Genomic DNA, 27,437 nt, shown 5'->3' on the forward strand with positions numbered 1-27,437 from the left:
AGGGATTCCCAGATAAGAAAAAATTCCCCTATGCTCAGAGGAATTTTCGTGGCAGGGGCAAACAGCAGAAGTCTTTTGAAACTCAGCAAAATTTCAAAAAACATTGGACGGGGCATAAAGGAAAGGGGAGGGGTAACATCCTGTTTAACCCTCCTAAACGCCCCAACCAGCCCCAATGACTCCCTTCTCAGAGTGGGAGGAAGATTAGGGGCCTTCCTCCCACTGTGGAAGAAGATTACTTCCAGCCCTTTTATTCTGGACCTAGTAGGCCAAGGACACAGGCTGGAGTTCTGTCTTCAACCTCCAGAAAGGATCCTGATCACAAATCTTCCCAGGGATCCAGTCAAGGCCTCCGCCTTGAGTCTTCAGTTAGGGGACCTATTAGATCAAAAAGTAATTATCCCAGTCCCCAGAGAAGAACAAGGAACAGGGTTTTATTCTCACATCTTTGTGATTCAAAAACCCTCAGGAAGTCATCGACTTATCCTGAACTTACGCAATCTGAACCTTTCAATAGCATACAAACGCTTTCGCATGGAATCAATATACTCCATAGGGAAATAATCAACAGACAAAAGTCTTGCCTGGTACCCTCACAAAGAGTGACCTACCTGGGTTACGAAATCTCCTCACGGGATCAGATGATCTTCCTCCCTCAGTGCAAGATGGAGAAAATGAACCTGATGGTTGCCTCTTTACAGACCAACTTATGGGTCTCTCTGAGGGATGTCACAAGAGTGATAGGCTTGATGACCTCCTGTTTCCCAGCAGTCCCCTGGGCAAGGTTCCAACAACGTCCACTCCAAAAATTCTTTCTACAGAATTGGGATGGGCAGTCAAGTTCCTTGGAACAAAAAGTAAGGATTCCCACCAAGATAAAAAGGACTCTTTGGTGGTGGAGATCCTCTCTTCACCTATCAAGAGGGCTAAACTGGACCATCCAGGTATCACAGAGGATTACCACGGATGCAAGCGCTTCCGGATGGGGAGCATATCTGCAGGACAGATGGGCGCAGGGTATATGGTCCCCAGCACAAAGGAAGTCTTCATCAAACCAAAAAGAACTTATGGCGGTCCAAAAGGCCTTGGAGTTTTTTCAGGTAGAGGTAGAAGGGAGCCATCTACAGATCAGGTCAGACAATATAGCAACGGTAGCGTACCTGAACAAGCAGGGAGGTACTCGAAGTCTGGGCCTACAAACCATTGCACAAAAAAAATCTTTGTCTGGGCCGAGCGGAACCTAACATCCATTTCGGCCATTCACCTAAAAGGGACGCAGAATTATCTGGCAGACCATCTCAGCCGCCACCAGATGAACCAGGACAATTGGTCCCTCAACCCAGAGGTGTTTCTCAAAATCACAACCTCATGGGGCCTACCGGTAGTGGATCTATTTGCCTCCCAGGCAAACAGGAAAACAGAAAAATTATTTTCCATAACTCAAGGGGATCAGGCGTTAGGCATAGACGCTTTCGCCCACCCCTGGAAAGTCAGACTCTGTTACGCATTTCCTCCGATCAGATTGATCCCACAGGTTCTTCAGAAATTCATCCTAGAAGACACAGAGATGATACTGATAACCCCGTACTGGCCCAAAAGGCCATGGTTTGCACGCCTTCAGGCGTTGGCAGCGCAACCTCCAATGACCTTACCTTGGAGACCAGATCTCTTAACACAAGGTCCGGTGGTCCATCCATTTCTCAGGACCCTAAACCTGACGGCCTGGTATCTGAGGAACAAATACTAGGCTCTCAGGGGTTCTCAGACAGAGTCATCAAAACATTGACCAGCTGTCGAAAGCCGGTCACTAGAAAAATGTATGCTAAAATCTGGAAGAAATTTCATTTTTGGATGTTGGAGAATCAGAGACATTCCCCAGATATACCAACTGTCTTGGATTTTTTTCAGGAAGGCATAGACAAAGGTCTCTCCTTAGGGACTTTAAAGGTACAGGCTGCCGCCCTTAGTGTCTTTCTTCAGTTTTCCCTTAGAGAAGACCCAAATGTGAATGCCTTTTTCAGAGCAATTGCCCGGACAAAGCCAACCGTGCTTAAAACGTGTCCAGCTTGGAATCTATCCCTGGTACTCCAGGCCTTGGTTACCAGTCCGTTTGAACCCTTGGTAGACCTATCAGTAAAAATGCTCACCCTAAAAACCTTATTTTTAGTAGCTATAACTTCAGCTAGAAGAGTTAGCGAATTACAGGCTCTCTCAATCAGAGAACCTTTTCTTATGATTTTTGATGACAGGATTGTGCTAAAAACAGATCCAGGATTTTTGCCAAAAAGGGTCTCTTCTTTTCATAGGACTCAGGACATAGTCCTTCCTTCCTTTTGCAATTTCCCAAACAACAATAAAGAGAAAGAATTTAGCTGTTTGGATGTCAGAAGATCCCTCTTGAGATACCTGGAGGTGACTAAAACCTTCAGGAAGACTGATACTTTATTTTTACAATTTTCCGGCTCCCATAAAGGGGAAAAAGCTTCTAAGGCAACCTTAGCTAGATGGATCAAACAGGCTATCACAGAAGCCTATATAGTGAAAAAGGTGGCTCCACCTTTCATTACTGCACACTCTACTAGAGCATTGTCCACGTCTTGGGCTGAAAGGGCCGGTGCCTCACCAGACCAAATCTGTAAGGCAGCTACCTGGTCTAACTTTTCGACTTTTGTTAGACATTATCGCCTGGACCTCCTCTCTTCTCAGGAACAGGCGTTCGGTCGAAAGGTGCTCCAGGCGGTTGTCCCTCCCTAGACTGGTAAGTGCTTGCTCATCGTCTCATGGGCTGTCCTGGAAGACGACTTTGAGAAAAGCTGGGTTATACTTACTGATAACTCCTTTTCTAATAGTCTTCCAGGACAGCCGGATTCCCACCCGAACTATCTGGTATTATGTATAATGTATGATATGTGTCTATATATCTATGTATATGTTTTACAGGGTGTCCTGTGGTTCTCATGAAATACTGAAGGTGAGGACTAAGGGACCGCCTTTTATTTTAATTTTGGAATGTGTTTCCTGTCCCTGGGGGAGGAGCCTAACGTCTCATGGGCTGTCCTGGAAGACTATTAGAAAAGGAGTTATCAGTAAGTATAACCCAGCTTTTAGCACTGATTACTGTAGTAATGTCACTGGTCCCTCCAAAAGTGTCAAATGTCAGATAGGGGTCCAATCTGTCCGCCGCAATGTCGCAGTCCCACAAATAATCGCAGATTGCTGCCATTACTAGTAAAAAAAAAAAAAAAAATTACAAATCTTTCCCGTAGTTAGCAGACGCAGTAACTTTTGTGCAAACCAATCAAAATATGCTTTTTTTGCAATATTTTTGTTTAAAAAAAATGTAGCAGAAAACAAAAATACATTTTTTGATTTTTAATTTTTTTTTTTATAGTTCAAAAAATAAAAATCGTACAGGTGATCAAATATCACCAAAAAGCTGTATTTGTGGGGAAAAAAGGACATCAATTTTATTTGGGTACAGCGTCGCACGACCGCGCAATTGTCTGTTAAAGTAACGCAGTGCCGAATCGCAAAATATGGCCTGGTCATTAAGGGGGCAAATCCTTCCGGTCCAGAAGTGGTTAACTTTCCATTTTGTTAAGTTTTTTTTTTATCAATTAACACTGGTAGTGGCAGCATCATGCTGTAGGGATGTTTTTCAGCAGCCGGGACTGGGAAACTGGGTCAGAGTTGAGGGAAAGATGGATGGTGCTAAATACAGGGATATTCTTGAGCAAAACCCTGTACCACTCTGTGCGTGATTTGAGGCTAGGACGCAGGTTCACACCTTCCAGCAGGACAATGACCCAAAACACACTGCTAAATCAACACTTGAGTTGTTTAACCACTTCAGCCCCAGAAGATTTTACCCCCTTTCTGACCAGGCCCTATTTTGCGATTTGGCACTGCGTGACTTTAACAGACAATTGCACGGTCGTGCGACGCTGTACCCAAATGAAAGTATGTCCTTTTTTCCCCACAAACAGAGCTTTCTTTTGGTGGCATTTGATCACCTGTGTAATTTTTTTACTTTTTGCGCTATAAACAAAAAAAGAGCGACAATTTTGAAAAAATATTTTTCACATTTTTTTATATGAAATACCCCCCCCCAAAAAATGTAAAAAATCTTTAACATTTTAGGCCAATTTGTTTTCTGCTACATATGTTTGGTAAAACAAATCGCAATTAGCGTATTTTGATTGGTTTCACGCAAAAGTGATTGCGTTTACTAAGGGAAAGATTTTTGTTTTTATTGGGTTGTTTTTTTTTTTTTTTTTTAACGAGTAATGGCGTGTTTTTTTTTTTTTTTCTCCGGCGCGTTCGCCCCCTAGAGGCTCTCGGACGAGCGACGTAGTACTATGTCACTTTGCCTGTTCAGAGCTGACCGCCGCAGTAAATAGTCGTGCGGCGGTCGGCAAGTGGTTAAGGTGAAACATGTAAATGTGTTAGAATGGCCTAGTCCAAGCCCAAACCTCATATCCAATAGAAAATCTGTGGTCAGACTTAAAGATCGCTGTTCACACGCGCAAACCATCCAACTTGAAGGAGCTGGAGCAGTTTTGCAAGGAGGAATGGACAAAAATCCTAGTGGTAAGATGTGGCAAGCTCATAGGGACTTATCCAAAGCGACTTGGAGCTGTGATTGCCGCAAAAGGTGGCTCTACTAAGTATTTATCAAGGGAAGAAGAGTCTGTGTGAGGCGCTACCTGTTTGAGCAGACTTTAAAAATAATAATATCACCCATAAAACATAAGCACTAATAAAATAATCTTCCAGTGATGAATAAAGTGCTTGTGCTAGAAAACAGGAACTGGTGAAGGGGTGAATTGGCATGCACCCCTAGAGATAAAGTGCTCAGTGCAAAGATAAATTAGTAACTGCTCATACGAATAAAACAAAATAAATAAGCAGAATAAAACAAAATAAATAAGCAAAAGTGCACAAAGTGTCATAAATATTTATTATCTGATCGCGGTGCCAGTGAAAAACGTTCAGATATACGGATAAAATTAGGGCTGAACGATGGTCGATATGATATCGACTATCGTTCTGCGGGCGTGGGCGATATTCATATCGCCGAAGACACGATATTTAGTATAGGCAGGGAGGCATGGAGAAGTCGGGACTCGGCGGGGGGGGGGGGGGGGGGAGGAGGACTCACAGTGATTACATCCGTCCCATGTTCCGTGAAGCTCCATTCTCTGCCCATAGATAAGCTCCTCACACCGGGGGGCAGTGTGGGGAATGTAGTTATTCGCTCCCCTGTTCCTCCACTGGTTGGCGCCTACAAAGACATCTCCCGGCATCCCTTGCGCCTTATCAGCTGCCCCTGCACACAGACAGCTCCATCGGTGTCCTATCACACCGGAGGGGGATGATGTCACCTGCAGCACGCAGAGACAATTCAAATAGATCGCCGCATATGAGGGACCCGGCATGCGCAGGTGAGAGAGACCCTCCCTATGCTAGGAATGGCTGTGCTGGAGAACACGGACAGTACACAATGCTTAAGTGCATGACAGCTATGTGGGGAGACTGCTAATACTCGGTGCGGGGTGCATGGAGGGTGTTCCATTGAGAAGAGCAGCTTGCTAAGTGGCTGGAGCCTCCCATTGATCTGCAGTCACTGGTCTCACTGGACACAATGGGGGCAACTACTGCCTTCCTTTCATTCTCCTCCATTCATACTGTCATCCCACTGGAAGCACAGCGCAGAAGGCTGTGCTGCTGCCTGCATGCCCTGCTGCAATACTTCATGATTTCCATCCATTCTCAATATCGCAATATATATCGTTGGAAAAAAAATATCGCAATATATTTTTTTTCCAATATCGTGCAGGTTTAGTTAAAATAGTGTTATTGTATAATATCACTTATAATGGCTGAGTAAATCAACATGAAAACACCCTAATAATTAGTTCAGTGTCTGTGATGGGTGATTGTAAAGGTGAATAGTGATGAATAAGGTGCCTACTAAGTATTGACTTTAGGGGGGGGTGAATAGTTATGCACATTGACTTTTTCTGTTATTTTGTCCTATGTTTGCTTAACAATAATAAAAAAAAAAAAAAAACTTCAAAGTTGTGGGCGTGTAATGTAAATGAAATAATCCTCAAACAATCCAGGTTAATTCCAGGTTGTGAGGCAACAAAACATGAAAAATGCCAAGGGGGTATGAATACTTTTGCAAGGCACTGTAGATTAACATGAATTTTTTTTTCAGCCTCTAAAGCATTTCTCCAACAGTTGTTTTTTTTTTGTGTTTTTTTTTTTATGTCCTGCGTGTATGAGGCCTACGTTTTTGTGTAGGGAGGGAAGCAGTTGGGTCAGTGCAAAGAATAATTAGATGCTCCCAGAAGAGAGAGGGGCACACACAACGAGGAACAGAGCTTTGGGGAAGTGACTCCCAGAGTAGTCCTAATATTTTTAGGTTTTAAGGAACATTGCAGTTAAATAAAATATTAAGGAAATAGAGCATTACACATAAGCTTTTCTTTAAAATTTGTTCACCCTAATTGCGATCATGGTACTCCTCCTGATGAATATGGCTGAATGTGGAGCAAACCCCGAGGACATATTTAGGCCTCGTGTACACTGGACGTTTGGAGACCTCTTCAGGACGCTGGAACTTTGACAGCTAGTGAATGAAGTTAAAAAAACGTCAGTTTGACCACTTTTTACATGCCACGTTTACCAGCGTTCATCAATGTTTTAGATAAGACAAAAACAATCAGCGCAGACAGGTAAATGAAACCAAATGTAGATGGAAATGCTAGCTGGACACCGACCCGGGACACACAGCAGAACAAAAATATCAAAGTATGATGCAGCGCAAATCCTAATATTAGTCCCAAAAGATGAGTAAGATAAATCCTTCAGTCCACTTGGTGCCGGAAAAATATGTAGGAGACAGCGATTCCACGCAGTGATCTCCCTCCACCAAAAAGCACACATATGCCCTCACCTTATATTTGGACCACTGTTTTACCAGAGGCCAAAAAACACTGTATATATTCGCCATAAGTCAGCAGGCATCAAATATGCAGGCATGTACCTCTTGATAACTCATATGCCAAATGCCCCAGGTGATGGTATTCACAGAGGCTCAGTGGAGTATATGCAAAAAAAGAGAAGCGGGACTTCTAAGTGTAGACTGTAAGTATTGGGACTTTAATAAAGTAGCACTTACAATTAGAAGAACGAACAGCAGGCACATCGATATCACACATCAGCGTTGTGGGCTCTGCATAACAGCAGCCAGCCACACACGCTCGAGACAGCAGCAGCGGGTGACGTCACACTGAAGCGACTCCACCTCCCGTACGCGGCGTTACGTCCAACGGGACTTCGTCAGCGGGGGTGGAGTCAATCAGTCACCATAGTAGTTAAATAACAGGACGCTGCTCACATGATCTAAGGACATAAAAACACAAACGCACTGATGGGGACATCTAGTGGTCATTTATAAATATTACATCCACCATATATAATGCCAAAAGGACCCACAGGGTCTCATGTGGATTAATAAATATAGGTAAATTATCTTATGATCCAATAATTAAGATATTTAAACTCTGACATCAACTGCTGCTGTAATTATAAAAAAAGCATAAAAGAACACACAAAACCTCGATGTATAAAAAAGTAATTACATAAAATATTCACATAAATATATTTATATAAAACATTTCCAGAGCCCACAACGCTGATGTGTGATATCTATGTACCTGCTGTTCGTTCTTCTAATTGTAAGTGCAAGTCTACTTTATTAAAGTCCCAATACTTAGTCTACACTTAGAAGTCACGCTTCTCTTTTTTGCATATACTCCACGGAGCCTCTGTGAATACCATCACCTGGGGCATTTGGCATATGAGTTCTGCCTGATTCTTAGTTATCAAGAGGTACATGCCTGCATATTTGATGCCTGCTGACTGATGTGAATATATACAGTGTTTTTTGGCCTCTGGTAAACAGTGGTCCAAATATGAGGTGAGGGCATATGTGTGCTTTTTGGTGTAGGGAGATCGCAGTGTGGAATCGCTGTCTCCTACATCTTTTTCCAGCACCAAGTGGACTGAAGGATTTATCTTACTCCTCTTTTGGGACTCTTTTTTTTTTTTTTTTTTTTTTTCTTTATGCATCACTAATATTAGGATTTGTGCTGCATCGTACTTTCTTGAATGTTTTCGTTTTAGAAACCTTTTTGAAGTCTCCTCTTCCTTCCTCTGGTTTTCCCTATTGCAAAGGGTCAGCAATGTTTTCCTATTAAAAACGCCTATAAATGTTTCTGTGTTTAGACACATTTGCAAGCTTCTTGCAGTATTTGGCATTTCAAGTGCTTATGAAGTTCCGTACTGAACGCATTTTTCTTTTCTTTTTGCTTTCAAATAGAGGAGATTTCAGGGGCTGCTGAAAAAAAATGCCCAACTGATCCTAAACATTTGTTGATCAGCAGCAGTGTACCTTTTTTTTTTTTTTTTTTTTTTTTTTTTTTACTGGGGTTGTGCTGCTTTTAAAAAGATAGTAAAACCTTCCCATTGTGGCATTAGGAGGCCAATCTCCAGCTGCTGGCTGTGTCAGCAAGTAAAATAGTAGCTATAGGTCTGGAATAGGTCAGCAAAATTTCTTGGGTAGCAGCGCTTCCTTTCCGTTCCTTCTCATGTTAACTGCTGATCTTTTGAGAAAATAGGAAAGAGTATGTGCCGAGTCACAAAAACTAAAACCGTTTAAACTGTCTTTCTTTCCTCCTAACCTGCCAATGTTTTTCTATTTTCAGCTTTACCAGCAAGGTCGACTGTGTCAGCTTGGAAGTGAATTCTGTGAGTTAGAAGTCTTTGCCAAAGTGCTACGTGCATTAGATAAAAGGTGAGTAATGTATAACTTCTTGAAAAAATAAATGCATTACTATTTTAAGCTGTGTTCACATAGAAGTCAGCACTCCATCTCACCCCTGCCACTTTTTTAAAGCCTACGTTTTTATATATATATATATATATATATATATATATATATATATATATATATATGTGTATATTCCGCACATGGGAAATTTTACTTTTTAATGCAAAGTGTCCCTTGTGTGGGTTCCTGCTGTCGTAGTTGAAATCCAAAGCCTGTGCCCCCTCCCATTCCTCACAGCTGTAATCTTCCCTTGATGTGGGGGTTAATACCAGAGCTGGACAATTGACAGGCACTCGAGAGTGTCAAGGCCTGTGCCTTCCGCACCCCTCCTCTATTCAAAGAAGCTGTGTTTCATAAGTGGAAGCTTTGAATTCTATTCAAAGAATATTTTTTTCATTTATTGAAGCGAGTGTTTGTTTTTGAGGATACCCCAGCATAAGCTGTGAATTCTAGTAAAATTTGCACATTCACTTGCCTAAATATATAACTGGCTACATGCAATTTACCATTTCGGCATTTTTTAATTCACCTGGATTATTTCATATAGATGTGTAAGATGTGCAGAGATAAATGTCCTGTAGATTTAAAAGGCTTCATTGATATATCTGGGGAAATGTTTAGTTAAATTTGTGATACTATTTGCTTATTCTTAAGGGTGAGTACTAGAGAGATAGAAAAAGTTCTGTTGGAAAATCTAGGGTGCTTAGTGATCGTATTTATTCGGAGAAGGTGGCAATAGTTCCATTGCCAAGCTCATGAACCCTCGAATTCAACCATATGAGGAAAATAAATAATTTCAGTGTGATTTATCATGAGCAGTGCTGTCACCATCCATCATTCCTACTCAGTTCTAGCTTATGTGTTGCACCACGCGATTTAATGTGCTTCTTGGCCATTGCCTCATTTAAAGTACATCAAGTTTTCTTCACTGTATTTGAGATTTGCGAAGAAAAGCCTAGTCTTTTCTATGTTTAAAATATATAATTAGGACACTTCTAAAGCAAAACAAATCCTTACCCCAATCACCCACCCTGACCTAAGTACCCTGTAGTGTCTATACTGCCTGTCTAGTGGCCCACACTGCCACTCTTTGACAATCCTGGAATGTCTGGGAACAGCAAAACATGCAGCACTTCATCTGCAACTCAGGTAAGCATAGAATTTGTATGACTGCTAGCCATCAAGCCCCAGTACTGTCCCATAGTGGTGCGGTTTATTGTGCAGTTCAGATTAAATATTGGTGACAATTGCCAGTGATTTTGTAAAGATTGAGGTAGTTATAGACACCAGAGGTTGCCTATAGCTAGCCACAATCATAGACTGAAGTAGTATATATCAATAGATTCCTCCATCCACGTTGAACAGCTTGGATGGAGGAACCTGCACTGCAAGGTCTTGTATTCAAGCAGCCACAACACCCACTGATTTCTGATTACCTGAAAAGTACTGCATCTAATTAGGAAGTAAGGCTGACAATTTTCTACCCAGCTCCTCTTCTTCTTCTTTTTTTTTTTTTTTTTTTTTTTTTTTTTTTTTTTCTTTCACTTGAATTTTGTTGAGCCAGGTTGTGGGGGCAGGACAACTAACTTTTACACCACCATCACTTTCAAGGGCTCAGCAATTTCAGGCTCCTTCTCTAGCCCCACTGTGTCTACCTTAATGGGATTCTGATATGCCTGGCCTAGAAGAGAATGAAAAGGACTTAGCGGTGGTATTAGGAATCTGTAGAAGATCTCTTACCCAGGTTCCTATGTCCCAGATGTTTCATCTTCATGAAATATGCATGACAATTTTGGTATGCGCACTTACTCAAAGCTTTGACATAGTTGCACTAGTATCTCCCCATGCTACTTTGGTTACAAAGAGACCTACTTAATCCAAAAAGACTATTGCAGTTCATGAACAAATAAAATGAGCAAATTTTATTACGACTGGGTCATTTCAGAAAAGATTTTCATCCCTCTAAAAATGTTATGCATGTTAACTTCATGATGGAGGGTAAAACAAATCCTAATGCTCTGTTTGCAATTTGAAACTTTGACGTGTTGGTAAAACTGTACCCATCATTGCAACTATTTGGTGTATCTAGGTGGATTATGCTGTGTTGTGGGGTGTTTTTTTTTTTTTTTTTGCCAAATTGGGCTTTCATTTGGTGTGGATTGTTAAAGGATATAGTTACATAGTTGGTAAGGTTGAATAAAGACAAGTCCATCCAGTTTAACCTGTGTTGGTGTGTGTAGAAAAAAAATTCCCATATCCCTGTATATAGTATTCGCGAAGATGCATGTTCAAGAGTCTTTTAAGACTATCCATACTTCCTGCTGACACCACCGATTGTGGTAGAGAGTTCCACATCCTTATCGCACTGACAGTGAAAAACCCCCTAAGCAGCTTAAGGTTAAACCGCTTCTCTACCAGTCTCATTGTGTGGCCCCGTGTCCGCTTACACTCACTGGGACTGAAAAGTTTCCTACTTATGCTGGGATTACCGTTGAGATATTTGTATATCGCTATCATATCATATCTTCTCTCAAATGTCTCTTTTCCAGGTAAAAAAATTTAGAGTTTGTAGTCGTTCCTTATAATTGAGGTCCTCCAATCCCCATGTTAATTTAGTTGCCCTTCTCTGGAGACGCTCCAGCACATATTTTCTGAGGATTGGTTACTAGAACTGTATGGAATACTCCAGATGCGGCCGAACCAGAGTTTTAAAAAATGGCAGCATTATCGTTTTATCCTTTTGGAGTAAAGCCCCCTTTTTTAATGCATGCTAATATTTTGCTGGCTTTGGTTGCTGCAGCTTGGCATTGCATGCTAATTCTCAGTCTGTCTTCTACAAGGACCCTGGAATCCCCTAGGTATTATCTATGGATATTCCCTGTGAATATTATTTATTTCTCTTCCATTCATTGACTGACGCAGCTTCTGATCTTCCTAACCATTGGGTTATACTGCCACCTATATGAGTAGGACACTAGGCAGAAAAAGTCTGGCTATGCCTATGGGCAGTCCCAGGGGGTATACTCCCTTTCTGCTATAGTTACCCAGTTTTTTTTTTTTTTTTCTTTTCTGCCTAGTCAGGAGTAAGGACCTAGTTCCTTGCTGGGTTCTCTGGTCCTGGCAATTTTTTTTTCTTTTTAGATAGATTTTTTTTCTCCTGAACTGTTACCTACATAGTTACATAGTTAGTGAGGTTGAAAAAAAGACATCAGTCCATCCAGTTCAACCTATGGTGTGTGTGTGTGTTTGCTGTTAACCGCACATTGTATACCCCTGTATGTTGTGGTCTTTAAGGTGCCCATCTAATAGTTTTTTGAAACTATCGATGCTCCCTGCTGTTACTACTGCTTGTGGAAGAAAATTCCACATCCTTACCGCTCTTGCAGTGAAGAACCCCTTACGTACTTTAACTTTTCCCATCCTATTTTGCCAGAATTGTCACTAAACAGTAAGGACGATTAAAGCATCCTCTTGGGGTCCCTAAGCGATTTTTTGCTAGGTGATACCCCTATGAGGAGTCTCTTCTTAAGAAGTGGACTGTTCCACCAGTGGTCGACCCTCCGGATTCAAGATTAAACAATGCAACCATGATTCCGGTTAAAGAGTCCCGGGACTTTAGGGACCTGGCTGACAGGAAGGCAGAGGCTGTGGCCCACAATATATACACCCTGGCTGGTTAGGCACTGAGGCCAATATTCACCATAGCCCTGGTGTCGCAGGCTCTGACCAAATGGGCTAGGTTCTTGTGCCGTGACCTGGAGGGGGGGTAGCTCCCCCTGCCTTTGCTGAGCTGGCGAACCAACTGGTCCAGGGGCTGCATTATCTGTGATGTCTCTTTGGATGTGGCTTGGCTCTCTGTTTTGCCAGTGGTCCTTCGGCGTGTCTTTTGACTCAACTGCTGGTCTGCGGACCAGACTTCTAAAAAGGCCTTGGCTGATCCTCCCTTTCAAAGCAATCACCTTTTTGGTGCTACCCTGGATGACTTCTTTTAAAGTAAAGGTCTCAAGGGGGGGGGGGGGGAGAGTACCTTTCTTCCACAGGCTACTAAGGGCAAGGACCCTCGTAGACGTGGGCCCTCCTTCTCGGCTCCTAAGTTATTTTGTCCCTCAGGGTCCACTGACAAGAGATTGGAGTCCTTTCGTATCCAGGAAGAGATAGCCCTATAGGGGGTGGAGCCTGCGTGCTGGAAGCTATCTCTTCCTGGATACGTTATATGCTGACTGCTATGCGCCTTGGAAGCGCCACCCTTGTGAGTAATATTCTTCCTATTCAATAAAGCAGTTTGTTGCAGTAATACAGAGAGCACTAGATTCTTTTCCTCTGTTCCCTTCTTATGTAAATCGATGGTAATACCTCTGGAGGCGACAGGCTATCTTTTGCCTATGTGATCTGAAGATCTCTGTTTTCATAACGCTGGTACTGACCCAGCATTGGGTCCACAGTGGGGTTAGAGACCAATTCACCTGGTGGTGGGATTGCACTATTCACAGAAGCACCCAATTAAGTTTTGCACAAGATTATTCTTTTGGACACATGGGAGTGGATTTGCTATATTTTTTTTTTTTTTTTTGATTAATTTATATGGACACTCGGATGTATATGGACACAGACTTTTGAGTTTGTTAATCACTATTTGTGCACTTGACTGGCGCATCACTATTTTTGGTTTATTCAGTTTGCGTTGTGTGGTATAGGCACATTAAGTGTATGCTGCCGGTCCTTGTATTGATTGTTTGAATATTGCACATTATCAGTTACTTATTTTTTTTGCGCTGATAGTTTTTTGTTATATAATGCCACAGCAGTGCCTTGTGTCAATCACAGGGGGACACAAGAAGTGTCCTAGTGGCTCTGGAGGTAGCTGGCATTCTAAGGTGGGCAGAACGGTTCATTCCAGCCCTCTCCGCCGTACACTTTCCTGGAGTGGAAAACTGGCAGGCGAATTACCTCAGTCAGCAGGCGTTGGACCAAGGGGAGTGGTCCCTTCATCCGGAAGGGTTTCATTAGTTGTGTCTCCAGTGGGGCATCCCTGAGGTGGATCTGTTTGCATTACAGCTCAACAGAAAGGTGCAAAGGTTTGTGGCTCGGTCACGAGATCCTCCAGCAGACACCACGGATGTGTTGGTGGCCCCAGGGGGGTCAGTATTGTCTGATTTATGCCTTTCCCTCCTCTCGTGCTTCTGCCAAGACTTCTACGCAGGATCGAGGCAGAAGGGATTCCGGTCATCTTAGTGGCCCCAGACTGGCCTCGCTAGGCTTGGTACGCCGATCTGCTGCTAGTTGCCGTTCCTTGAAAGCTTCCTCTCAGGGAGGATCTGCTGTCCTAAGGACCAATCTTTCATCCTGCTTTACAGGTGCTGGCTTTGACAGTTTGGCTATTGAATGCCAGGTGCTGATGGATAGAGGTTGTCTGTCGGTGATTCAAACGCTGTAAAAAGCTAGGCAATCTACTTCTAGGAAGATCTACCATTGTATGTGGAAAATGAACATTGCGTGGTGTGAGTCTCTTGGGGTTCATCCTTGCTCTTTTTTCGGTGGCTCAGATCTTGACCTTCCTTCAATTAGGGGTTGAGCAGAAACTGGCCTTGAGTACTATCAAGGGTCAGGTGTCGGCCTTAGTGCTCTTCTTTCAACAGCCCTTGGCCACACACTCCTTGGTGCGTACTTTTCCTCAGGGAATTAGGCACTTGACCCCCTCCTGTGGACTCTGTTGCTGCCTTGGGAACTCAATTTGTAGCTCAGTCCTCCAGAAGCCTCCTTTTGAGAATCTTTGGGAGATTCCCCTGCTTGCGCTCTCCCAGAAGGTGGCCTTTTTGGTGGCTTTCACCAATGCGGGCAGGGTGTCAGAATTAGCGGTGTTACCCTGTTGTTCACCTTGGTTCAAAGAAAAGGTGGTTCTTTGCCCCTGTCCGTCGTTCCTTCCTCAGGTTGTCTCTGATTTTCATTTTGAATGAAGACATTGTGCTGCCTTCCCTGTGTCCCAGGCCAAAACATCTGAAAGAAATTGCGTTGCATGCCTTGGATGTGGTCTGGGCGATTAGGGTTTTCCTGGCAGCTACAGAGTCTTTTAGAAAATCGGACTCCCTATTTGTGCTTACAGATGGGCCTCAGAAAGGGTTGTCCGCTTCCTTTTGTGACCATTTCCAGATGGATCAGACAAACTGTTGTTCGGGCCTATTCCATCAGGGGTCAGGTTCCTCCTTTCCCTGTCAAGGCGCACTCTACTCGGGCACTCAGGGCCTCCTGGGCCTTCCGTCATCGGGCATCAGTGACGCAGGTTTGCAAGGTGGCCACCTGGTCATCTGTGCACACTTTTACAAAGTTGTATCAAGTGGATGTGTTGGCATCTGCAGATGCTGCCATTGGCTGCAAGGTTTTACAGGCTGCTGTTTAGAGGACCTTGTCCTCTTTGCGGGTATGTTTGTGTTTTTTTTTTTTTTCAGGTGGGCTCCAGTTTTGGTTGAGCTTCTGTTTTTGGCTATAGTTTAGCCTTGGGACTTGGAACGAAAGAGCAAATGGGATTTTAGACCTACCGTAAAATCAATTTCTCTGATGTTCATTGACAGACACAGGACCCACCCCTCTGGAGTTGTAATTCTTCTGACCTTGCTTGTAACAAAACGGAGTACCTATAGCAGGGATAGGGAGTGTACCCCCTGGGTGGGACTGCCCATAGGCATAGCCAGACTTTTTTCTGCCTAGTGTCCTTCTGTGTGTGTGTGTGTGTGTGTGTGTGTGTGTGGGGGGGGGGCGTATAACCCAATAGTTAAGGAGCTGTGTGAACCTCAGAGAAATGGATTTTACAGTAGGTCAAAAATCCAATTTCTCTATCGTTCATTGTTGAATGCAATCTTTGATCTTCATATCAGTAGGGTTATACTGCCCCCCTACAGGAGTAGGACACCAGGTAGAAAAAATTTTTGGCTACGCCTATGGGCAGTCCCAGGGGGTATACCCTCTCTCCCTGCTATAGGATGTCAGTTTTAATCTGCTTAGTCAGGAGTAAGGATCTAGTCTCTTGCTGGGGTCTCTGGTCCTAGCAAAGTGGTTTTTTTTTTTTTTTTTTTTTTTCCTAGGTAATTTTTTTTCTAGTTGGCTTCTTCTCCAGATTTTTTTCATGTGAGATCGAAAAGCAACTGGGCTGGATATATAGATCCAGTGGTCACCCCAGCCAGCCATCGATCGCGCGCAGACCTTAGCTCCAGGCTTGGTTGGCCGTGACATAGTCCCACTGGACGGGGATTGGCCCCGCGAGTTAAACGTCTCTCCAGGTTGCCTACGTCTGGGTCTAGGCCCGGGTCGCAGAGTTCCTATTTGGCTGACAGCCCCCCACTTCGGCGGAGAGGGGTTCTGTCAGGAGATGACGCCCGCCTGTTCCTGGTATGGTGAGTAAATGTTCCCCCCTTTTCCCCTGTCGGGTTTTGGGGGTGGGCCCGGTCCCCTCCCTAGGAAGGTCGGACCCTCACAACCCCGGGTTCCCCTCTGTCCTATCACGCACCTCCCACCTAAGTGCCCCCCCACCACTAGGGGCTATTGGGATGTTTGTGACTACTCCTGGGGGCTGGTACTGAGCTTTAGGCCGCAGATGGGGACAGGGGGGTGCGGTGACGGACGAACGATCGTGGGGGGGGGGGGGTTCTACTTGTCTCTCCAGGACCCACCTTCCAATCGATCCCGTCCAGGAGGCTGGAGGGTCTGCAGTAGCTCCACAGGCTGCCATTTTCTTGTAGGCACATGTGCTCTGCATGATCGGAGGCCATCTCTTGGTACACCTGGCTCCATTTTTCGGTGGATTTCTCAAAGTAATCACTGATGGGAGTTCCTGGAGGCGTTTTTCTGGGTGGAGCCCCTCCCTATACCCTGGTGCTGATCTTCAGATCTTTCTTTCTGGATCGATCACTGTTCACACATGCAGTGCATACGTTCTAGGCCTCCTGGTGCATCGTGTAGGGTGGTGAGTCTGGGGGGTCTCTCTGCTGGGGGTCTTCAGTGCGCTCTGCCTGAGCTCTTGGGGGCGCTGTAGCGTGGTGGGACGTTTTTTAAAAACAAAAAAGGGGTTCCTCTGGTGCAACATGGACCCTGCAGAACCTGTGTCCCCACCTGACCCCTTCGTGGAGGCTGCAGGGCCCCCGGATCCCAGCTATCAATAGATGCACTTGTCGGCGGTCCTAGAATAGTTTGTGTCGGAGGTGACTTTTAATGGACAAGGTGCCAAAACACGCCCTCCGTCTGCCCCTGCCTCATCTGATGTCTCAGATACTGAGTCTGACTCAGCCACCGCAGACGCGGGTCTCCCTGCCGGATCTACTACCCCGCGCCCTGTCTCCTCTGACAGTGAGGAAGACATTTCAACCTCCACCACCGTGCAAGAAAAGGCACTGGTGGACGCACTGGTTATCTGTGCGTGAGACTAGAGAAATGGAGGAAGCAACTGCGACTGAGGTGCATGTTATGTTTGGCACTCACAAGCCATCCAGAGCGGCAAAGGTTTTTCCCTTTCCCGTGAATTTTGACAACCTGCTCAAAAAATAATGGGACCACCCAAAGTATTCCCCTGGGGTGCCTAAAGTGGATTGCTAGACTCTACCCTTTTTGAGGAGATCCTTATAAAGAAGTGAACTGTGCCACCTTTGGTGAATTCCCCCCCCCCCCCCCAGTCTCAAGGCGGAATAAAGCTACCTTGATCCCAGTGGAGGATTTCCTGTCCTTTAAGAATCTGGCGGATAGAAAGGCGGAGTCCTGTGGCCCGCAATATGTACTCCCTGGCAGGGTCTGCACGAAGACCAGTGTTTGTGTTTGCCCTGGTCTTGCAAACGTTGACTGAATGGGCTAAGTTACTATGCCGTGACCTGGAGGAAAACCTGTTCCTCCTACCTTTTTTTGAGGAGCTGTTGGACCGAGATGGTGCAGGGGCTGCAATTTTTTTACGATGCCGCACTGGATGCTGCTCCCGTAATAGCCTGACTGTTGGTTTCAGCAGTGGTCCTCTGGCGTATATTTTGGCTTAAGTGCTGATCTTGACCTGCCTTTTCGAGGAGATTGCGTGTTTGGGGCTAACCTGGATGACCTTATCAAAGGTCTCACAGGGGGTTAGAGTACCTTTCTCCCACAGGCTAACAAGGGTAAGGACCCGCGTCACAGACGGGGTCCCTCCTTTCACCACACAAGAAGTTTTTTTTTTTTTTTTTGGCCCCCAGTGTCAGTTGATAAGGCAAAGCCCTTCAAGACTCCCTCGAGTGGTTCCAAGCGACCCTGGTCTGGCAAACAAAAATCGAGTTTTCCCAGAACAGGGGACAAGAAGGTGGCCCCGTGGGGTCAGTATCAGCTGATGTATGCCTTTCCTCCTCTCATGTTGCTGCCAAGACTTCTTCGCAGGATCGAGGCTGAAGGGACTCCATTCCAGTCATTCTTGTGGCTCCGGACTGGCCGCAATGAGCTTGGTACGCCGACCTGGTCAGGCTAGTCCCAGATGCTTCTGGAGACTTCCTCTCAGGGATGATTTACTGTCTCAAGGGCCAATATTACAACCTGCTTTACGGTCACTGGCTTTGATGGCTTGGCTGTTGGAATAGCTGAAGCAGGCAATAGCGTGGAAGTCGTATATTGTGTGGTGTGAGTCCCTTGGGGTTCCCCCTCGATCTTACTCGGTGGCAAGGATCTTGGTTTTTCTGCAACGGGGAGTTGATCAGAAATTGGCCTTGAGTACTATCAAGGGTCAGGTCTCGGCCTTGGCAGTTTTCTTCCAAAGGCCATTAGCCTCCCATTCCCTGGTACTTTACTTTTATCCTGGGGGTGCGGCACTTTGCACCTCCGGTGTGACCTCCGTTGCCACCTTGGGACCTTAATTTGGTGCTGTCCGTTCTCCAGAAACTCCTGTTGAAAGAAGGTGGCCTTTTTGGTGGCTATTACTTCTGCACGCTGGGTGTCTGAACTGGCGGCGTTGTCCTATCGTTCTCCCTACCTTGTGGTTCACAGGGATAAAGTGGTACTTCGTCCAGATCCGTCCTTCCCGCCGAAGGGTGACTGAGTCTTTTCGGAAGTCAGATTTGCTCTTTGTACTCACAGATGGCCCAATTAAATGGCTGCCTGCGTCTGCTGTGACTATTTCCAGGTGGATCAGACAGATGGTTGTGCAGACTTATTTGATTTAAGGGTTAGGTTCAACCTTTGCCTATTAAAGCGATTTCTACTTGGGCGCTTAGTGCTTCCTGGGCTTTTCCCCATCAGGCATCTGTGCTTCAGGTTTGCAAGGCGGCTACTTGGTCGTCTGTTCACACTTTCATGCAGTTTTACAAGATGGATGTGCTGACATCTGCAAATGACTCTTTTTTTAACCGCAAGGTTTTGCAGGCTGCTGTTAAGGGGGTTTCTTAGTCTCCAATGAGGGTGTTTTTTTTTTTTTTTTTTCTCCTCAGGTGGTTGTCATCTTGTTGTTCTGATGAGTCCGATGTTGGCTATGGTTAGCCTTGGAGTTATTTTTCTGCTGTTCCACCCCTCATTTTATAGCACTGCTTTGGGACAACCCTACTGATATGAAGATCAGAGACTGCGTCCATCAATGAACGATAGAGAAAATTGGATTTTTGTCTTAGGCTCCTTTCACACACTCCGTCCGTTTTTTCTCAGCGGGGGATCGAGCCGCCAATCCCCCGCTGAGCAGCAGGAGGACAGCTTTCTCCGCGCTGTGTGCGGAGACACAGCTGACAGTTCCCCATGCATCTCTATGGGGGAAATCGGATGTCAACGGACCGTCAGTCCGTTCTCACCCGATCTCATCCGATCCGCTGGACGGATGGGAAAATAGGGTTTCCATCCATCCAGATTTGACGGATCGGATGTCAGCGGACATGTCTCCGCTGACATCCAATGCTCCATAGGAATGCATGGGGGGACCGTTCAGATCCGCCAAAAAACGGACAGGCGGATCTGAACGGTCCGCCTGTGTGAAAGGGGCCTTACCGCAAAATCCTTTTCTCTGAAGTTCATTGATGAACGCAATACCCGCCCCTCTATTTGATTTGGGTTAGTATTCTTTTCTCTGACACTGCTTTGATACAAAACTGACTTCCTATAGCAGGGAGAGAGGGTATACCCCCTGGGACTGCCCATGGGAATAGCCAGAACTTTTTTTTCTGCCTAGTGTCCTACTCCTGTAGGGGGCTGTATAACCCTACTGATATGAAGATCAGAGACTGCGTCCATCAATGAACTTGAAAGAGAAAAGAGAGAAAACTTGTTCAAATTATTTAGATGTATATTTCTTACTACTTAAACCACCAAGAAAGAGCAACCCAAAATGAATTCCTTTGCTCCGGACAAACGCAGAGATACCATATACAGTATGTGTACAATGTTTGTCTGTACCTGTAATGGGACCCATAAACGCAAATTTTGTTAAGTTGTGTTTTTTTTTTTTTCTTTTCCTAACCACTTCTTACTCGCCGTTAAATTACGGCGGAGCGGTGTATCCATTGTTCTGGGATGCCGTCCTATGATGGCGCACCAGAACAGCCTCTCTCGCGTGCGCCCCTGGGGGGCTCGCAGAGCAGCGATCGAGGCCGCGCCGTGTTGCTAGGACACGGCGCGACCCTGATCTTGGTAAAGTCAATGAAATTACTCTTTACCCATGTCATTGGCTGTGTCCAATCACAGCCGGTCCCATGTAAATAAGGCAGTGCCATTATTCAGCTCTCCTCGCCTCACACTCTTGACAGTGTGAGGCGAGGAGAGCCGATCAGCGGCTCCTCCTCGCAGGGGAGACAAGGACATGTAATCAGGGCACTGGTCCATCTGCTTTGATTGCAGTATAACAGATTGCATCTGGTAATGTGCCACCTACAGTGCACTCACGTTATAGGTGTAATGTGTGGAGTACCTTTCTCACTGATTTCATCTAGAGCACTCCATAAGAAGGGATTATTTGTTCACTTATCTGTTTTGAGAGACTTTTCCTATTGGACACTTCTTTTTGGTTAATGCCCAGTTTGATGGTTCATTAAGTCGATGTTGCATTGAGTCTTTACACATAGTACCTTTGTGGAGGGACACTTAATTCACTTTTTCATTCATCTATTAATCTCTTTTCTACATAATTTGTAATTTTTCATACATTTATATTTTGTCACCTACCATTTGTGGTTTTGATGCATAATTTATGATATTCATGTGGTGTGGATTCATGGTTTGATCCATAGGGCACAGCTAGAGAGCACTTTATTATTTATTGCAATATTTTATTGCAGCTTACTAATTCATTGATGTAATGACTGCATCAATTTTCTTTTTAAAGTGGTTGTAAACCCCCACATATACCATACCGAGTGAAGTGAATAGCCTCAGATGATACAGCGAAAGAAACAAATCCTCCTACATATGTTTTACTGGTTTATCTTATCTGCAGTCTTGGTTACAACCCTTCAATAGTGCAGATTTGTGCTAAAAATCCTTCTGCATCTGTGAGGAGTACAGAGGAGATGATGGAGAGCTGCTGTTAGAGCTTTTATACACCGTGAGAGCTGATTGAAAGAAAGGGGACCCCCCTCCAACATTATTACAACTAGCGAGATGTTACATTGTAATGTAAAAAATATTTAAAAATCCATCAAGAGGTAGAGGCTTTTTCATAATTGACACAGCAGGTATAAAGACCTGACAGCTCTAGGTTATATGTTTCTGCTAGAGTCTCCAAAGTGACTCCTGCTGATAACAGAGGAACGAAGCACCAGAGCCAAATGACACTTAAAGCGGAGTTCCAGCCTCAAAAACCACTTTCGACCATCTGCTTGCTCTAGGTCACCTGAAAAAGAAATGGATAGTCCCGATTTTTTTTTTTTTATTTATTTTTTCTTACCTTGCTATTGAAGAAAATATACTTACCTTTCTTCCACTCATGGCCCATGCAGTCTCTTCCTGCTTGCGTTGACTCCTGGGAGCTTAACGTCATCGCTCCCAGGAATCAATGCACCTGCACCGGCCCCACTCGTCAGTTCCGGTGCAGGTGCGTCATTCCCTGCTAAACAGCTTCTGGGCATGCCCAGAAGCTATGCAGTGATGACGCGCCTGCCCTGGAAGTGACGAGCGGGGCCGATGCAGGGTATTCTGGGACCGAAGAGGACGCTCCGGCTTCAGCTGCCCACACCTGAGATGGAAGGGCTGGACAAGACCTTTTCAAGGTAAGTATTTCTTCTAAAAGGTAAGAGCAACCTGGGACAGTTCAGAGGCTATCAATTATGAAATGCACTATCCCTGACTGTCCCGGGGGTATTTTTATCTAAAAAAAAAAAAAAGTTTTCGAGGCTGAAACTCTGCTTTATGCCTAGTACACACCAGCAAGGTTTTTTTTTTTTTTTTTTTTTTTTTTTTTGTTTTTGTTTTTTTTCCGTTCAACCCAGCAGGACTGAGCGATAAACAGTCTACACAGGAGGAGCCGCTCTAACTATCCGATGTTAGTACAGAAATCTCCTCCGCTGTTCTATTGTGTTCTAATAGCAGGATGCCCCCCCTGCCGCCAGAACACCCCGGTCAGCGCTCTCAGCCACCGGGAGCCTGTCGGCAGACTTTTTTCCCGTGATGCCCCTTCAACAGAAGCTGGCTTCTGTCATACCAACTCCAGTACACATGGGCTAAATGTCTACCGATTTTCTATTGAACCGGCCAGTGCCACCCGAAATTAGGCTGTGCGCTTTAGGGAGAGATAAGTAAACACTACAGATATGTGTTGTGGTCAGATTTCATGACTGGGGTTTGCAACCACTTTAAACTTTCTTTCCTTTATTTTTTTTTTTGGTAAGCTAGCCAGGAAGTCTGTTTTTCAACAGAAGAAGCTGTCCTGCAGATGTAGCAGTTAAAGGGTTGAGACAAACCATTTAACACCGACAGGTTGTTAAAGTGGAAACACACAATCCTTTACAGCTAAGGAAGCTGTCATCTTGGCTTCTGTTTGATCTGCAGTTGCTCTGGTGCTGCATATGTGATCAGTTATGACCGAAGCCATTTGATGTCTTGACAGTTTGGTTAAGAGCATAAGCAACTGTGACTGTTTTCCCTCACAGTATGCCTTGAATGTAACCGTTTTTGGAAATCAAAACTAAATTAGAGGGTTTAGTTATGCATTAACCACTTGCCAACTAGCCACAGTATATATACTGCATCAGGCCTGCTCTATTGCACGAAACGACGTACATGTACGTTGTTTTGTGCAGTAGCCTGAGGGGGGGGGTGCACATCCCCGCCAGGGGCCTGATCACGCGCTGATTAGCAACAGGGTGAGCCAATTAGCGGGTCCGGCAGATGCAATGTCCGCTGGCCACCCACGATCACTCCCCAGAGTGGTAAAATGGTAGAAAGGTAAATATCACTGATCGCCGCCATTACTAGTAAAAAAATAAATAAAAATATCCCATAGTTTGTAGACGCAATAACTTTTGCGCAAACCAATCAATATATGCTTATTGGGATTTTTTTTTTTTCTAAAAGCAAAAAGATGTAGCAGAATACATGTTGGCCTAAATTGATAAGACATTTTTTTTTTTTTTCTTTCAAATTCGTCGTTCGTCTTCCTTTTTTTTTTTTTTTTCCTAGCGCAAAAGATATAAACCGCAGAGGTGATCAAATGCCACCAAAAAAAGCTCCATTTGTGGGGAAAAAAGGACATCAATTCTATTTGGGTACAGTGTCACTGCGCAATTGTCCGTTAATTTAACGCAGTGCTGTATCGCAAAAAATGGCCTGGTCATTAAGTGAATAAAACCTTCAGGTCCAGAAGTGGTTAAGCAACCCAGCTTGTCTTGATTATTTAACATTTTCACAAATGTCTGTTGCCTGTGTCCCCCTGTAGTGACATAGGAGTTGGAGGGGAAAAACAACAAGACATGACAGGGTACTAGCAGACACTCGTGTTCTTTGGGCTTACAGATAAGCTAAATGATTATCTTGTTAAATCTGACCAGTCAGAGCTCACAGGGGCTCATCAATATTTACTTAGAGAAAAAATTTAATTTATTCAGTGTTTATTAAACAAAAAAAACTACAGTTTTTTTTTTTGGTCTCCTATGATCAGTGTATAACAGGATATCCTCATCCATTATTTTTTTTTATTTTTTTTCTAGAAGGTTGAATTTGGTACATTTTTACTCAGCATGAAAGCATGTCTTTTATAAAATGTATTTGTTTTTTCTTCTTTTCTCTTAGACATCTTCTGCACCACTGCTTTCAAGCTTTAATGGATCATGGAGTAAAGGTTGCCTCTGTGTTGGCGTATTCTTTTAGCAGACGTTGTTCTTACATTGCAGAATCTGATGCCCATGTTAAAGAAAAGGCTATTCAGATCGGCTTTGTTCTTGGTAAGATTGCTTGTATTTATAGTGAGTGGAGCACATTGCAAAATATTGGGTATAATTTGCTTTAGGGTTTACATGAAATATGTTGTCAGTGCTCAAGCAGCCAAGTAAGTGTACTATCCCAAAGGAATAGGTGGATCTGAACTCATCTGCTTTAAAAAATGGTAAGGCAAGTTTAAAATGTCCAAAAGTTTGGTGACCACACCAAAGTGTCCATATTTTAATGTTTTAAAGTTTGTAAACCTAAAGTAAAAAAACATTGCACTGTATCTTTAATGTATTTGTACTTTTGAATTTTTCATATTACTGTTCAAGTGCCTGCTGTTGTACTCTATTACCTGGTTGATCCTCCCTTTGTCCCTCTTGCTAATGGTGAACTGACCACACTAAGCATGACAGCCGATCCATGCTAGAGTGGTCAGTTTATGTCCTCTATCATCTTGCACTTATGGGTACACTGTATGATCACGTAGCATGCCTGTTTCTTCCATTGTCACACCATGCCCCTCACCCATCCCTCTGGCCTGGACTGACAGCAGCTTGCCTACCTGCTCCTCTTCTCCTTATGAAGCTGCCTCCCAGATATGTCAGATGTGTCTGTCCCACTCCATGCACACCCACCAGCAGGTTAAGTGATCGATGTTGGCTCCTGAGCGATTCACAGACAAGCGAGTGGGTGTGTAGAGCGGGGGCAGACACATCTGACCTCCCAATGGGAAGAGGAGAAGCCGTTAGAGAGGAATTCTGTCAGTCCCTCTATACACACACACAACCAGGTCCGTGAATCGCTTAGTACCCAACAGCAATCAAATGATCTGCACTTGAGCAGCCAAAAAATGTTTCTCACTACCTGCTAATGTTAACTACTTTTAAAAAGTTTTGCAGTCTCGGTCTAGCAGTTTTGCTGTGGTTTTTTTTATTTTTTTTTTTATGTATTACTTTGTGATATCCTTTGCCTTCTGATTTAGGATTATGATCTTCCTCTTGTTTAAGTGCGTATAGTTGGCAGCATTACTGGTATCTTGTTCTCTGACTGTATGTTTTTATTAAATATTCCAGCTGATATGCCTAAATTAACTGCTGTAGAGACAGAACTACATAGGTTTCTGTTGCTGAGACTTTAAGTGTCTGAAAATGCTGGGTGGCTGACTATATATTGCTGATGTAATTAGTCTCAATACTTTGAGTCATTGATGTGGGTTGGGAAATTCGACTTCCCAACTATGTTTATTGTGGTATCCTAAAAGGGGAACTGTGTTTAAAGAAAAAGGCGGCCAAACAATTTCTCAATAGTAGGGAGGAAGGTGTTGTCACCTGTACACTACCTGCATTGATAAGTAATAAAAATGTGTATTTTCCTAACCCTCAAACATTTTATTTAATTTTTTTTTTTTGTTTTATGTATTTGTTTATACATTTAAAACCTTTTAAATAGGAAGAACTATTATTTTTATTTTTTTTATAGGTGGTTTCCTCTCAGATGCTGGCTGGTACAGTGATGCTGAGAAAGTTTTTCTCTCTTGTCTGCAACTGTGCACACTTCACAATGAAATGCTGCATTGGTTTCGAGCAGTGGAATGTTGTGTCAGGTAAGTTAGGCTAGGTTCACACCTACAGGTGAGACAAAGTGTGTGTGTGTGTGTGTGTGTGGGGGTGTTTCGGGCAGCATAGTAATTTTAAGTGGGCTGCCCTACACGCAAAAAATGCATAAAAGCAGTCCCTGAAAGAATTGGGGGGGCTACGCCAATCCAGCATTAAATGCTAAATTAAATAATACACTTCAGGATGTAGCCCCATGGCTAACAGAAGATGGACTAAACTAGAGAAACTTAACATAAATCACGAGACTGGATGGCTTGCACCAGAGGGTTCTTGAAGAGATCAGCCAGGTGATAGCCAGAACCATTATTTTTGATCTTTAAGGATAGTCTAGAGGCGGGTATCGTGCCAGCTGATTGGAAAAAAGCCAATGTGGTAACAATATGTAAAGGGCCGAGATATATCCCGGGTAACTATAGGCCGGTCAGCCTAACATCAGTAGTCTGCAAGATTTTGGAGGGGACTTTAGTAATGAAAACAGTGTTATTAGTAATCAGCATGGATTCATGAAAAATCGTTCTTGCCAGACCAATCTATTAACCTTCTACGATGAAGTGAGTTGCCATCTAAATGAAGGCCTGTGGATGTGGTGTATCTGGACTTTGCAAAGGCATTTGACACAGTTCCCCACAAATGCTTACTGTACAAACTAAGGTACATGGGTATGGACCATAGGGTGAGTACCTGGATAGAGAACTGGCTCCAGGGGCGAGTCCAGAGGGTGGTGATAAATGGGGAGTACTTGGATTGGTGGATTGTGAAAAGTGGGGTCCCCCAAGGTTCTGTCCTGGGACCAATCCTGTTAATTTATTCATAAACGATCTAGAGGAGGGAATAGCCAGCACAATCTCGGTATTTGCCGATGATCCTAAACTAAGCAGGCCAATATCTTCTATGCAGGATGTGGAAACCTTACAAGAAGACCTGAACAAAATAAGGGGGTGGGCAACTACATGGCAGATGAAGTTTATGTTGAAAAATGTAAAGTAATGCACGTGGGCATCAGAAACAGGAAAGCCAGCTACTCAATAGGGGGGGAACCTCTGGGTGAATCTAAGATGGAAAAGGACCTGGGGTACTAGTGGACAACACGCTTGGCAGTGGCATGTGATGCCAAGCCGCTGCAAGCAAAGCCAACAAAATACTGGCATGTATAAAAAAGGGGATTCACTCCAGAATCCAAGATTATGCTTCCACTTTACAAGACTCTGGTCCGGCCACATCTGGAGTATGCTGTCCAGTTCTGGGCACCGGTCCTCAGGAAGGATGTGCTGGAACTGGAGAGAGTCCAGAGAAGGGCAACAAAAATAATTGGGGGAATGGAGGACATCCGCTATGAGGAAAGACTACAAGCACTGAACTTATTCTCTGGAGAATAGACGCTTGAGGGGGGGGGATATGATATCAATGTACAAATACTGTACTGGTGATGACCCTAGCATAAGGAACAAACTTTGCAGAGAAAGAGAATACAATAAGACACGTGGCCACTCACTAAAACTAGAGGAAAAATGGTTTAACCTTTTTAAAATACGTAAGGGTTTCTTTTCTGTCAGAGCAGAAAGGATGTGGAATTCTCTTTCACAAGCAGTAGTATC

At 44.1% G+C, this 27,437-nt stretch overlaps 2 protein-coding genes across 2 annotated transcripts in view; both read left to right on the top strand.

Annotated features, from left to right (window-relative positions):
• USP32 (ubiquitin specific peptidase 32) overlaps window positions 1–27,437 on the top strand; it is a 781,032-nt gene that overhangs the window by 149,297 nt on the left and 604,298 nt on the right. The gene's annotated exons all lie outside the window — the stretch shown is intronic.
• Window positions 1–27,437, top strand: part of APPBP2 (amyloid beta precursor protein binding protein 2) — a 121,053-nt gene that overhangs the window by 31,015 nt on the left and 62,601 nt on the right. The window contains exons 2-4 of the mRNA XM_082247807.1: window positions 8,778–8,866; window positions 24,092–24,243; window positions 25,706–25,829. Coding sequence (XP_082103933.1) covers window positions 8,778–8,866; window positions 24,092–24,243; window positions 25,706–25,829 — 365 coding nt within the window. The remainder of the gene's footprint in view (window positions 1–8,777; window positions 8,867–24,091; window positions 24,244–25,705; window positions 25,830–27,437) is intronic.

Source organism: Pelophylax lessonae (assembly GCF_965119305.1).
Source record: "Pelophylax lessonae genome assembly, chromosome: 2".
Classification (NCBI taxonomy): domain Eukaryota; kingdom Metazoa; phylum Chordata; class Amphibia; order Anura; family Ranidae; genus Pelophylax; species Pelophylax lessonae.